Source organism: Brachyhypopomus gauderio, unplaced genomic scaffold (genome assembly GCF_052324685.1).
Source record: "Brachyhypopomus gauderio isolate BG-103 unplaced genomic scaffold, BGAUD_0.2 sc88, whole genome shotgun sequence".
In the NCBI taxonomy this organism is placed as follows: Eukaryota; Metazoa; Chordata; class Actinopteri; order Gymnotiformes; family Hypopomidae; genus Brachyhypopomus; species Brachyhypopomus gauderio.
In genome coordinates, this window is record NW_027506909.1 from 971,623 (window position 1) to 984,641 (window position 13,019).

Here is a 13,019-nt window from a genome sequence, read left to right on the forward strand (position 1 = left end):
TAGCAGCGGGAAAGGCGAATAAACACTAACTGGGCTTCTTTTTAACTTAACACCATGCACTCGGCTCTGAATACAGGCTCACCTTTTGCAGGTGTATATACTTAACGTACATACAGTACGCACGTGTGTGTGTGCGTGTGTATGTGTGTGGAGACGCTCACCAGAAAGAAATACAGCTTTGGGTTGAACTATTTGTCTGTTGGACATTTTAGTTTACGTTATGGGAAATTGGTCTTAAAGAAATAAGCCCAGGAAATGGTGTTGTAAACTGGAGTTCAGAAACAAAATCCTAAAACAGAAAAAGAAAAGTAAAAAAAATGGGGGAAAAAATGCTTCCAAAGTAAAGATGCAGGCCCTTTTATTCTTTTGACAGTTGACTTTCATTGCTGAAGCAGGTAAAAACCTCATTACAAATGTAATTCAAATTCAATGGGCTTACATATCAATTAATTTGCATTCTGCTTGCATCATTTATACAAGGAGAGAAACCTCACACAAGCATTTAATCAAACCACCAGAAGGAGGCCTAGCCTCTCTGACAAATTACAATCAGGTCATTGAACACCACTGCAAAATGTCCAGAAACAAAAATGTGCAAGACATTAAGAGATCAGTTCACATTTCTGTGAATCTGGCTGCTCCCTGTCACTCTGGAACTAAACTCAAACGGGGGAAAAAAAAAACTAAAAACAAAACCCAAACAACAACCCCACAAAGGAAAAAATAAAAGCCACCAAGTTGCTTTATGAAAGTCAATATTCCAGAACATTTAGTTACTTGAAGAGATCACCTGCAAAAATGTTGGATCGACAGAGCATGGTATGTTTCAGCGAATTAGATGTTACAGAAACATTTGTAATAAATGTATTAACTCGTCATACTACATATATGATTTTCTGGTTTAAGAGCGTTACAGTTGAAGGCATTGCAGAAGAACAAACCCAAGTGGAGATCAGGTACGGCGGTGGTGGTGAGAGTGGCTGAGCCGATTATAGATTTGGGAGCCCAGGCCCCGATTGAGAGGTGCCCCTTTGGAGCAGTGTCCAGGTAGCGGAGAGCATCCGTTTAAGGAACACCCGCACCGAGTGTGACGGACAAGTGTCCAGTGAGAGGAATGGCAGAATGCCATCAGGGCACAGAGTTCAACAGGTCCTGCAGGAAACCATCAGGATCAGGGATATCCAACAGGAGCCCTACCAAGAGACAACGATGTTAGAACACAGGAGACAGCAGACGGGAGAGAGAAAGACAGCGTGTTGGATGGTGAGGTTCTTCAGCGAAACACGCGTGTGCCTCTCCTGGTCAGTCTTTGTTTTTGTCAGTTTTTGTTCTCTTTACTCATATTTGAAGTATATGCAGTTTTATCAAAATGCTGCAGAGCCTGAACAGCAGCACGAAAATCTGTCTGAGCTCTAAAGGAGTGTTGGTGTTGAATAAGTGGTCAGAGATCTCATCAGTGCTACAGAGGATGAGAGAGAGACCAGCTCTCTCACCTGCATTGTGAGCATAGTTAATGAGGTCAGTTAAAGCTGGTTCCTATTCCGGTTCATTTTGACACAACAGAGTTTGGTTCGTTTAAACATTAACATACGTTCAAATGACCTATGGGTAAAGGCCTGTGGACGTGCTGGATTAAGTAGTAAATTTAAAATTAAAATAAAAAATGCTACCATACAAATACCACAGTAATGCCCAGGTATGGGAGTAGTGTAAAACTGGAACTGTGTACTGTGGATTCTTTGTCTACTCTCAGTCTACTGCGAAATCAGGTTAATCCACTCAAGTAAATTACACCAGATCTCAAAACACTTGAATGTAGAATAATTGACAGCAAAAAGTCTGTTACTTTAGTTTGTAGTTTTGTTGTTTTAACATGAGACTTCAATGAATAAATAACTTAAAAAACAAAAAACTTTTCACTTGCCTACGACATCCAGGAACTCAGAGAAAGACTCAGCAGGCATGAGTTCATCCTGAAAAGCCCTCAGCACCCGTTCTGAAGCCTCGTAGATGGGCATGTCATTGTGCCGTACATACTCAGCCAGCGAGAAGGACCAGCCTCCCTCTGTGTTACTGGTGGGCACTTTCTGGAAAAGCCACAGGAAAAATATCCAATCAGAAAGCAGCACTTCCACAACGACCAGGCACATTAAAGAGTTCATGAAGAATCTGCATCCTATGCAAATGTGAAGCACAGAGGATATTGCAGTACATCTGACGTACCCTGAACATGTCATAGATGAGGTCCACCAGACCCCAGAAGAGAAGTGGAGAACGATAAACTGCATACTCTTTCACTGCTGTGTCTGTGAGCCTTAAAACATCAAAAACAAGATGGTGCTGAATAAATCAACATTTCATTGGTTTGGCCCATATGTTACATTTACTAAAAAAAATGACTTGGTGAAATTCAAATGTGTTTACAGACAAGCTACAAGTGAGCTCACAAAACTCTTACAGCACAATGCAGAAAATTAGTTCAAGGAAACGCTAATGCACTCCAGTTAGGACTCACATCCTCATTTACCAGAAAATCAGGTACGAGTTTGCCAATCCTTCATAGTAAATATAACATTGATTGTGGCAACATGAACACAATGGGGTGGATTTAAAGAGTTGAACAACAGTGATACGTGTGCTGCAGAAGGAACATACAGACATGCTGACATGCCGACCGTAAACGTAGTCAGACGCGATTCCCTTACTTGTTGGCGCCCCCTGGCGAGACTTTCCGTGCATGCGCAGTGATGAGGAGGCGGCGTAAGAAGTCGATACGCGTGGTTCTCCAGCGCTCGGGCGGGAGGATGTGCATGGCCAGCATGGTGAAGTAATGTGGGCCCTCCACCTCGTACGAGCTCTCCACCCACTTGTCACACGGCTGCTCCAAGAAGGTCTGCAGGTTCTTCTCCTCGCGTGACGTGGCCCTCGTGCTGAAAAACCAGTACGGTGCAGAGTTAGTATCCAAGCATACGACACCCGAACCCGGGCTGGTCTAAGTGTCACGTGGTGCTCCTGGACGTACGTGTTGAGGACGTAGAGGACGGTGTGGATGATGTAGGGGATGAGGTGGATGTTGCTCTCGCGGCCACCTCCACCCGTGTCCACGCTGAAGGACTGTTCCATGGCAAAGCGCAGGAAGAGCAGCTTGGTGTCGTGGATGTTGAGCTGGTATGTGGGCTCCCGCTGACCTGTGCACTCCTGCAGATACGTGTTGTGCCTGAGCAGAAGCAGAAGGATCTGAGCTTGGAGGCCCCGTGCGACACTATGGGTAGGAGGACATGACGGGCCACGTTCACGTGTGCATTTCCCTACAAGCTCAAAAACGTGACCCACCTCGCCAGACAGGTAGCGAAGGCCGATTCGGGGACGTGGGGGCCCCACACAGGCAGGAGCCCATTGCACTTTGTGTTGGCATTCTGTAGGGCGGCGCTCTCCCACTCCTCACGCCCTCGAGCAAGCCTGACAGAGCAGAGAGCAGGCGTCAAACCTTCATCCTGACGTCACGTTAAAGAGACTAACGAGACATTTAAGAGCGGAGAGTACCGGACAGCAGCAAGATGACAGTCATAGTGGACTATGTTAAAGTGCGAGACAGTGCTGAAGCCCTGTTGCTTGCGGGGTTTGTTCTCAAACTCCTCCAGAGCCACACGCTTGGTGAACGTGTAGATACCCAGCACCTTGGTTGGCTGTACAGAGAAAGCTCGTTACTTAAAGATGAAAAGACCTGGTGGAAAGTGAATATTGTAACAGGGCCATAAGCTACTCATCACAAGTCAAACAGCACTTGCACCTGAAACTTGTAGCCTTCTCGGCAGATGCAGCAGGTTAGACCTGGTTCTTCTATAAGCTCCTCCATCTGCTTCAATAGAGATGTTTTGGTCACCACCTGACCCTTCTCATTGGTCTGAAAGAAATCACATAACACATTACAATGATGAATCCTCAAGAACTTCACAGCAGTGTTAAATAATGAAATAACACCTACAGTCATGCCCAGTGTGCCCAGGGCCTTCTGCCTCATGGCCATGGCCATTCGCTTCTTCTCTGCACGCGTCTCCCGTCGAGCCGCGTCGATCTTCAGGTTCACCTCCGCATGCTCCCTCAAGGCCTCCAGAAGGTTCTCGGCCAGAGTGCCGATGCCCTCGTCACTGGACACCTGCTCCAGCTTGTGCAAATTGCTAATGGAGTCAGTTCCGATCAGCATCTGAAGAACAAGAGGAGGAGCGGACCTGCTAAGACACCGTGCCGTCTCAAGGAGAACGAACAATCCGAGCACCTTTCTGAAGGCTTCTCTGAGCCTTAATGGAAATGGTGTGGTACCTGTGTAGGGGGGTGCTGGGTGGCCAGACCACGCAGCAGTCTGAGGATGAATGGAAGGGCGGGGCGTGCAAGGAACTTCTTCCAGATGTCTGCATCCAGACTGTGACAACACAAACAGGACCAGTAAGGACACGGAGATGAACACAGTGCTACACGCAGCAGTCGGGTCAAACAGGTCTTACTTCTTGGCATTGGGGATGTGTTTCTTCATGTAGTCCAGGGCACTCTGAGTGATCCCCTTCTGTAGGATGAGATCCTTCAGCTGATGACCGTTACTGTTATTCTTGATGCCCGCTGCAATTTTACAAAAGCAGTCTAAAAAGACCTTATCGTCCGCATTGTGCTCCTCGTCATACCTAAAAAACAGACAAAACGGTTAAAGACGATTCCCGCAACATTTCACACGTTTTATTTTAATTTTTTTGGGTCGTCCACGTAAAAAGGACACGGGCCGTACTTGTCGAAGCTGCAGCAGGGTTTGAAGCGCTCCACCAGGATCTGCATCTTCTCCAGCTCCCCGAAGGACAGATACGGGATGATACGCAGCAGGCCCTGCAGGACGCTGGGGTTGGAGCGCACGAAGGTGGTGTTGATCTGGTCCAGCAGCATCACCAGCTGGTCCTTGTCTCCGGTCAGCAGCAAGTTCCCCTGCAGGAGGAGCACGAGGGCACCATTAGAGAGCCACAAAAACCCCTCCGCACCACTGTGGGCACAGCCATGACCGTATAAGCATGTACGACTCATTACTCTCATTTTAATAAAGCTCACCTTGTCCTCAGCAAGAGTCTCAGCGTTGGCTTCATCCAGAATGATCTCCATGATACTGAGGACCTGCTCAGCTATAGACGCCCCTCCACTGTCTTTACTCTCCTGCTCAGCTACCAGTGCCTGAGAAGCACAAGCACTCATGTTAGCCGTGCTGGCGTACACCCAGCCAACGGAATCATCCACACCTCCACATCTCAGCCAACGGAATCATCCACACCTCCACATCTCAGCCAACGGAATCATCCACACCTCCACATCTCAGCCAACGGAATCATCCACACCTCCACATCTCAGCTTTTTGAGTTAAGTGCTCAGGCAAATTAACCAGTTACCCACCAGGTTCAAGGTGCCCAGCATTACATTAAGAGTGTTCATCTCCGGCTTGACCAGCTGCTGTCTGTTGATCTTCACTTTCACACAGTAACTAAAGAGCTTCAGCAGGACCTACAGAAGAGGTACGACGTTAACGAGTAGTTTCTAAACCACGAAGACCAACTGGAAGGTCAAGTGCAGACGGACAGCCACTTACAGTGAGTAGGTGTCTGCCCTGTTTGAAGTCCCTGATCCCAGAGAGTCTGTTGAGCATACACTCCAGCCCACCACACTGAGCCATCACGCCAGCCATTTTGTACACTTCCTCATCATCCTCTTCCTCATCTGTGCAATATAACAAGTTGTTGTGAGCAGCTTAAAGTTGAACAGAACTGCCATTTATGGTCTTTTCAGTGATGAGCAGCTACTGAAGATACCTGTGGTGGAGTCCAGAGACTCAATGAACTCCTCCGTGGCGTCACCCAGAAGCCCCCTCATGCGATATATTATTCTCATTGGCTCACCCTTGTAAACAGAAACATAAGCTCAGTTTCTCATTGTTGGCAAAAACAAAGCTTACACATGTTCCCCAATTAAATTATCAAAGATTAGCTATCAAAAGCAGAGTTTGAATGTTTCCATAACCTCACCTCATTGGTAGGGCACCAGACCTTCTTGTAAACCTCAGCCACAGACAGGTCCAAACTAATGATCTTGTTATTCACAAGAAGCTAAAGAGACAAAAATCATACAGAGGGATCAAAGAAAACAAACCATAAATGAAGTAGACACACCAGCATTAAATGGCCCTCTGCAACCCGTTTGGCGAGACATGTCCCATGTGTTAGCGCTAGCTACCTCCATGCCACTGTCGTCCTCCAGCAGCGCCACCAGGTCACAGTCCTGACAGATCTTATTCTTGATGTCCCTCATGAGGGGGCCGATGCCGGGCTCGTTGCTACTGTAGGGGTTCCCCGGCATCCGGCCCTGCAGGAAGTCTTCCTGCTGGGGGTCTTTCTCCAGGGTCACAAAGAACTCAGTCACCTCATTCTCCTCCTAAGTGATGGGAAGAGAGTCGGAGAGACGGGGACAGGGAGGGACAGAGAGGGAGAGATGAGCAAAAGGGACCATAAACAAATCTGGGTGCCATTCTTGTTTAAAGAAAAATAAATAAAAAAAAGTTAGAGGGGAGGGACTCACAGGATAGATGATACTGCAGAGCCTCTCAAAGATGAAGACGGGCGTGCGATAGTCATCCAGGTTGTAGCGTTTGGCCGTCTCGATGCACACCGCCATGAAAGCCTTGGTCTCCGACTCCGTGCCTGTACGGATAACACGGGAGCCGTAAGCATCGGCGGAGGGCGTGGCGAGCTGAGGGGCGGGACTGGGAGGGCGTGGTGAGCTGAGGGGCGGGACGGGGCTGGATGGAGTGGGCGCGGCGAGCTGAGGGGCGGGCGCGGCGCGTACCTGTGGTCATGTCCTCCAGCATCTCCAGCAGCATGTCCTGGGTCTCGTCGATCAGCTTGGTCCTCTGCACCACCAGCTTGCGGAGGCACAGGTACCCGTTCAGCACGGTGCCCACCAGGCGGCTCTTGAAGTGCCGTTTTATAGACTCCACCTCCACAAAGGAAGAGAGGAGGCCTACAGAGCGCCAAATGATGTCATGTTAGACTCTGTATACTCGACAGCAAGTGTGGTAATTCTGTGTAAAATAAAGAGGTGTTTTTCTTGCCGGTGAGACTCTTGAGGGCGTATCCTTGCTGCAGGTCTGTGCTCAGGGTTGCTTCCTCGAGAGCAAGCAGATGGGCAATTTCCTGTGAAGGATAAAAAAAAAATGTAAAAAGTAAGAAACGAACAAGAAAACCCAATTCCAAAACATCTACTGATCTACCAACATCTACTAACCTTGGTAATGAGGTTGCCAACGTAGGGCAGGACACCGCGGGCAGCAAGGTAGACCTTCCAGTGGGCGGGTTTAATGAGCTTCTGGTACAGGGCCAGGTATTCAGCAGCACACTCACCCGCAATGCTCAGCTCATCCAGGTAACTGCAAGTCAAACCAGTCCCGGTGAGCCCAGACGCCCACATACACACGGTCACTACAAACAGGCCTACAGTCAAGCCCTCACTGCTAAAGACCACGTCTCTAAACGGGGTGACCGTACCCTCTGAATGGAGTCGGTAACTCATACCTTGTGAGAAGATCCAAGACCTGCTGCTTGCGGCTAGGGATGGTGGTCAGGGCCTCTACGATGGTGCAGGCGGCCTGTCTCGCCGCCTGAGTGGCTGGGGTGAAGAGCACCTGAAAGAGAGGCCGACCGCATTGGCACACGTCTCCGAACACCTGGGCCTGTGGCAGGGAGCGGACGCTCCAGCAGGTGAACTCTCCCCTTACCTGTCTGAGCCAGTTGTTGTGGCCCAGTTTGAGCAGGCGAGGGAAGAGCCCCTCCGATCTGGACTTCATGAACTGCTTCCACTTCCAAACGTACTTCTCCATGAGGTACTGTCTCCTGATCTCAGCCTTACTCCGAGGGTTAGAAACAGTCTCTTGACCTTTGAAGACACAACACCACAAGCATTGTTTGCCTATTCATTTTCTACCCCCCTCCCCGCAAACAGGATGTCACTCATGGAACAAGCTTGCGTTTGTGCTAATGAGTTCAGGCGAAGCTGAGACACCTACATCTAGCAGGAAGGCACTTTCTCCAGGACTCATAGGAAGCTTTGGGATCCTTTTTGAGCCAGAGTTGAGCCTGGGCGTGTATCTCATGGTTATATGGCTTGACTGTGGTTAGGGATTCAACAGCGGCATCCTAACAGAGCAAATGACCACATTAATGATCACACACACACACACACACACACACCTGAAGGAATATATTAATATACATATTTATAGGAACATCAGTTCTGTATTTAAAATACCTTGTTTTTCTTGCTGATGGGTGCAGGAGGTTTGATGAGTTTTTGTAAGATTCTCAGGCACATCAGAGTAATGTTCTCCACCACAACAGGAGTCTTTATATTGACTGCCATTAGGAAGAGACTCAGTGCTGAGGACGGCATAAGAGAGTCGCATAAGAGATCTTTAGTGTTTAATCAATGGAATAACATCAGTGAGAAACTTAAGGTCAGTGCAAAAACGCCATCGTGTGAAGATATCAAGCTTACCACAGCGTAGTCGTAGCTCCCAGCACCCACCCTCCTTGGCTATGGAGTCAGTGAGGAGCAGCATTTCGTACTGTAGGCTGCTGACCTGCAGTGCAACAACAAGAGTCACGTACACGAACCAACGCACAGCGGGACGTTTGGGGTGCTGAAGGAGCAGTTTAAAGGTCATACCAGGTCAGGGTTTGCCCAGTGACCCTTCAGGGCGGCTGACACTTTTGCAATAATGAGGTCATTCATTTGCTGCGTGGCCTCGGGGTGATCCCTGTTGAAGTGACCGAAACAAACTTTAAACATCAAAAATAAAAAGTTTTAAATTCATCGCTTTCCAAGCAGCAGACCCGGATGTGTGTGTGGATGTACGCGTGGGCGTACCTGGTGGAGGTGTGTGTGGACGTACCTGGTGGAGGTGTGTGTGGACGTACGCGTGGGCGTACCTGGTGGAGGTGTGTGTGGAGGTGTGTGTGGACGTACGCGTGGGCGTACCTGGTGAGCAGGCAGACGAGCTGCCGCACCTCCTCCCTCATGGCCCCGGTCCCGCGGCGAAGGTTGTACTCGAACAGCTCTCGTATGAGGCCCTGCAGTACCAGGATCTGCCTGATGGCTGTGTTGGTGGCCAGCGCCCGCAGCAGCGTGATGCAGTGACCCGTGACGGCCGACGCACAGCCGTAGCACTTTGTGGACGAGGTGTGTCCGCAGCCCAGCACGGACAGGGCCCGGTACTGGCTGGCCGTGAAGGTGGGCTGCGCGCTGGTGCGGGACGACTTCGTGGCAGCTTCCCTCTGCTGCAGGTCGTACTCCAGCAACTCTTTGCGGGACGCGAGCACTTTCTGCAAAGGGTGGGGTGGCATGACACTTAAAGCTCAAACCACTCAAAGCCCACCTAAATCCATATCTTGACCAGAGCTCGAGTCATTATTCTTTAAGTGGGAGGCATCAGTAGTATAGCGAAAAAACACTCTAGGTCAGGGGTGTCAACTCGATTGCACCGGGGGCCAAAACTCAAAGCACACTTTAGGTTGTGGGCCGAAGTTCTTCTTCAACTCTTCTACTCTCTGTAGCTTCTGGTCTGCATTCAGGTTTTTCAACTTGCCCTGATGTTTTTCTTGAAGTGCCGTCTTAAATTCCTTAATTACAGCCACAATAGCTCCACAAATAAGACACACAGGTTTACCCGAAATGTCAGTAAACATATTATGGCGAAGTGAAGAAACCAGAGGGAGGGAAATTGCTCATTTTGATCACGTATTGAACCCACCATGATACCAACTTAACAGTATCAGGCCAGAGAGAAAACAAACTGACTCCTTAAACCCAGCCAGCAATCACCATAACGGCGACCAAGTTGGAACCTGGGTGTATTCTGGGCAACATGCTCCGCCCCCTAATTACCAACTGTAGTTTTGCAGACAGTAACAGACGTGTGACGTGTAATGCAGAAATGTTCCCAGTAGTATGCATCATTCGGCAAGGTAGCTGTTGTCCCCGATCCATTAGTAACAATAATAGATGTAACGTAAAATGATCTTGGGCCTTGAGTTTGACACTATGCTCTAGGTGATGGCTTTTGCCAGCAGGAGACGCCGTGCTTGTATGTACCTGTATGATCTTGGAGAGCTCGTCGAAGGAGGTTTTGCAGTCGCCGCTGTACTCCTGGGCCAGCTGCTGGATATAGCGGTTCACGGTGGCGGTGGAGGTGCCCAGTCCCGCTCCTGCAGCACTGTCGTCCTAACGAAGCACCATCACAGGACGGTTAGCGCATCGCTCCCCGTGACCCACTGACCCACCAGACCCTACGCATCAGCGCCACCAGGCATTTGGCTTTGTGGCCAGAGAAATTGAGTAGCTGGAGCTTGTGAGCGGCTGGGCGACCGACCTGTGGCTTCTCTGGCGCTGCCTCGTTCACCTTGGACAGCAGACTCTCGAGCTGAGGTCGATGACCCATGAGCTGGTGGTAGACGCGGTCTGCCTTGTCCAGCAGCGTGTTAATGTTGGTCACAGCCTACGTACAACAAGGGACACGATTACTACCTTCATGTCACTTCCATTTTAGGCAGAATTGAAAGAAAAACCTAAATTAAAAGAAGGTGTTCTTTGCCTTTTTCCTGTCTTCCTCATTCTCGATGGGGTCCACGGCACAGCAGGGCTTTGCATAGAGCATGAAGTCAAAGCGGGCATATTTACAGAAGCCACAGGCATTGCACAGAAACGGGTCCTTCTCGTCGTAATTAATAGACCTGGAAAACAAAACGCCCGATGTTACGGCCCACGGCTTCCATCAACGCCAGAGAGAGCAGGCGGTGTGGAACACGTCACAGGGCGTCCTGCGTACAATAAAGGTTTCTCTCATCTTCCACACACCTGCACTTGTGGCACTGGTAGACATTCTCTCCACAGTTGCCGCACACGCCCGGGTTTGCGGGCACGGACGCGCTGCACCGTGGGCACTGCAGGGTCTCCGTGGACGCCTGGTAGTTCTCATAGAAGTCGGAGAACTCGATCATCAGGTTGGAGGCCACGATGGGGAGAGGGAGGTCGATCTTCACTTCTGTCTGCCCAGGGGTCAGCTGCACTCTCTTGGCCTTGTGCCAGCGGGCAGGTCTGGAAGGGCCACAAAAACGTCCAATGAGAATTCACCCTCAAGGAATAGAATACCCAGCGTCCCCTGCACAAAGCGTACGCTTTTCGAATCGGATGAAGCTAAACGTACTTGTTTTTTAGCTCCACGATGGCCTGAACGGTCCTGTTGTTGTAGTACAGATTGATGGTGCGGACCATCTTGGTCCTCTTGAGATCGCCGATCTTCACCGTGACCTTGCTGATGGTGTGACTGCCAATCAGCTTCACCACCTGCTGTGTGGTGGTGTAGCGCGTGTCCACTTTGATGGACGAGAGCTTGATGTTCTGACCAGGGAAAGCACAAGCGACAGTGAACCAACGAGACCCTCAGACATGACGGACATGTTTGAAGAGCTGCACTTAGGCCGGCTGCTTGGCCTCACTCACAGAGAAGGGCACTTCAGGGTTGTTGCACACTAAGCAGGGATCACTCTCAAGGTAAAATCCATCAAATTCCACCAATCCAGAGAGGGTACTTGAAGGAGAGACGGGAAAAGAAATTAAATTGTTTCTAGCCCGTCACAGTAGTCGAGGGCAATCATGACAGTCCATCAATGAACGCAAAGGCCACTTACTTGTATATGTTGGAATTGGGGTGATTGGTGAGTATGTGGTTTTGTGCCCTTAAAATCTCGACAGCTTTCTGAGAGTATTCCTTCAGCTGCAAGCAGGAAATGCAATAAGTAAATCATATATTAAAAGCACAAAGAAAAATAAATCACAACAATCAACTGCCAACTGATAATCACCTCAACTAACAATCAGCTAATTACTAGCAAACACAAATATTGGCAACACATGTTAAATAACAGTAACAATACATAATGTTAAATAACAGTAACAATACATAAATGTTAAATAACAGTAACAATAGTTACTTGCTCCGAGATGTGTTCTGTATAGAGATTAACAACAAACCTTCTTTTCTGTCTGAGGGGTTTTGAGAGAGAAGTAACCCAGCAGGTCCACAAACTGAGCAGCTTTGCGGCCGTAAGCAGGCAGCTCGGGCCAGATCGCCCACGTGAGATCCAGCAGCAACTCCTGCTGGGACTTACTGGAGTTCCTGGAAAGAATCCATATCGAGTTGCTCTCAAGACTTTTTTAAATGATTTTTTTAAGAAGCTGCAGCTGTTGAGTCTCACTAATGAGCAGCAGTGGAGAGGGTGTGTGAGCGCCACCTGCTGCCTACCTGTAGATGTGCAGAGCCAGGCAGTGGGCCTGCCAGCGCACCGCTGAGGAGTTGGACTCCAGCAGGAAGCAGCGCAGGAACTGAATCAGAGTCTCCTTGTCTGCAAACTTGTTGAGCTGGCTGACGAGGGCAGAGCACAGCTGGTCCTCCTGACTGGCCCCGCCCTCACCTGTACACGGACCAGAGGACGGACGAGTGAGCAGCCGTGGACCTAACGAGAGAACAATTACGAGGGGGGGGACTTTGGGAAGTGAGGAGTCACCTTCTTTCTCCTTCTCCTTCTCCTCCTTCTTGCTCTTCTTGCTGGAGGACTTGCTCTGGGAGGACTGGGAGGCCCCGGACGCTGCGCCCGAGCCGGACGAAGCAGCCAGGACTTTACTGCCACACAGGGCACAGGAGAGCAGCTGCAGCAACACGGGGGACACGCCCTCGTCCACCAGGAAACTCACCTGCAGCAGGAAGTACAGCACCGCTGCGCACACACACATACACACACACACACACACACACACACACACATCAGCACTGGGAGAATGACTGGCCAGACGTCTGGCAGAACACTTGCTTCAACCAATCTGAGCTTACAGACACTAGCAGGACTGAGCCAGAATGTTCATTCATGTTCCCTCCATTTTAATTGAGG

At 49.6% G+C, this 13,019-nt stretch overlaps 1 protein-coding gene across 12 annotated transcripts in view; it reads right to left on the reverse strand.

Moving 5' to 3' along the window:
- Positions 1-341: 341 nt before the first annotated feature.
- Positions 342-13,019, reverse strand: part of ubr4 (ubiquitin protein ligase E3 component n-recognin 4) — a 38,738-nt gene continuing 26,060 nt past the window's right edge. For 11 of the 12 annotated variants that reach the window (XM_076992000.1, XM_076991997.1, XM_076991996.1 and 8 more), the window contains 39 exons: positions 12,639-12,848; positions 12,377-12,545; positions 12,106-12,250; positions 11,763-11,848; positions 11,575-11,662; positions 11,279-11,472; positions 10,930-11,169; positions 10,667-10,805; positions 10,445-10,570; positions 10,168-10,296; positions 9,055-9,398; positions 8,743-8,833; positions 8,572-8,656; positions 8,326-8,453; positions 8,084-8,213; positions 7,796-7,953; positions 7,593-7,702; positions 7,306-7,447; positions 7,133-7,214; positions 6,868-7,041; positions 6,601-6,722; positions 6,259-6,456; positions 6,051-6,131; positions 5,838-5,925; positions 5,618-5,745; positions 5,425-5,532; positions 5,089-5,208; positions 4,778-4,968; positions 4,503-4,676; positions 4,321-4,420; positions 3,986-4,204; positions 3,791-3,904; positions 3,544-3,686; positions 3,334-3,459; positions 3,023-3,217; positions 2,706-2,930; positions 2,224-2,314; positions 1,925-2,087; positions 342-1,193 (listed from right to left, as the gene is read on the reverse strand). In XM_076992000.1, the coding sequence (XP_076848115.1) occupies positions 1,129-1,193; positions 1,925-2,087; positions 2,224-2,314; positions 2,706-2,930; positions 3,023-3,217; positions 3,334-3,459; positions 3,544-3,686; positions 3,791-3,904; positions 3,986-4,204; positions 4,321-4,420; positions 4,503-4,676; positions 4,778-4,968; positions 5,089-5,208; positions 5,425-5,532; positions 5,618-5,745; positions 5,838-5,925; positions 6,051-6,131; positions 6,259-6,456; positions 6,601-6,722; positions 6,868-7,041; positions 7,133-7,214; positions 7,306-7,447; positions 7,593-7,702; positions 7,796-7,953; positions 8,084-8,213; positions 8,326-8,453; positions 8,572-8,656; positions 8,743-8,833; positions 9,055-9,398; positions 10,168-10,296; positions 10,445-10,570; positions 10,667-10,805; positions 10,930-11,169; positions 11,279-11,472; positions 11,575-11,662; positions 11,763-11,848; positions 12,106-12,250; positions 12,377-12,545; positions 12,639-12,848 (5,621 nt within the window). In that variant the 3' untranslated portion in view covers positions 342-1,128. Of the gene's footprint in view, positions 1,194-1,924; positions 2,088-2,223; positions 2,315-2,705; positions 2,931-3,022; positions 3,218-3,333; positions 3,460-3,543; positions 3,687-3,790; positions 3,905-3,985; positions 4,205-4,320; positions 4,421-4,502; positions 4,677-4,777; positions 4,969-5,088; positions 5,274-5,369; positions 5,533-5,617; positions 5,746-5,837; positions 5,926-6,050; positions 6,132-6,258; positions 6,457-6,600; positions 6,723-6,867; positions 7,042-7,132; positions 7,215-7,305; positions 7,448-7,592; positions 7,703-7,795; positions 7,954-8,083; positions 8,214-8,325; positions 8,454-8,571; positions 8,657-8,742; positions 8,834-9,054; positions 9,399-10,167; positions 10,297-10,444; positions 10,571-10,666; positions 10,806-10,929; positions 11,170-11,278; positions 11,473-11,574; positions 11,663-11,762; positions 11,849-12,105; positions 12,251-12,376; positions 12,546-12,638; positions 12,849-13,019 lie in introns of those variants that run through there. The other variant, XM_076991999.1, reaches the window with a different exon arrangement.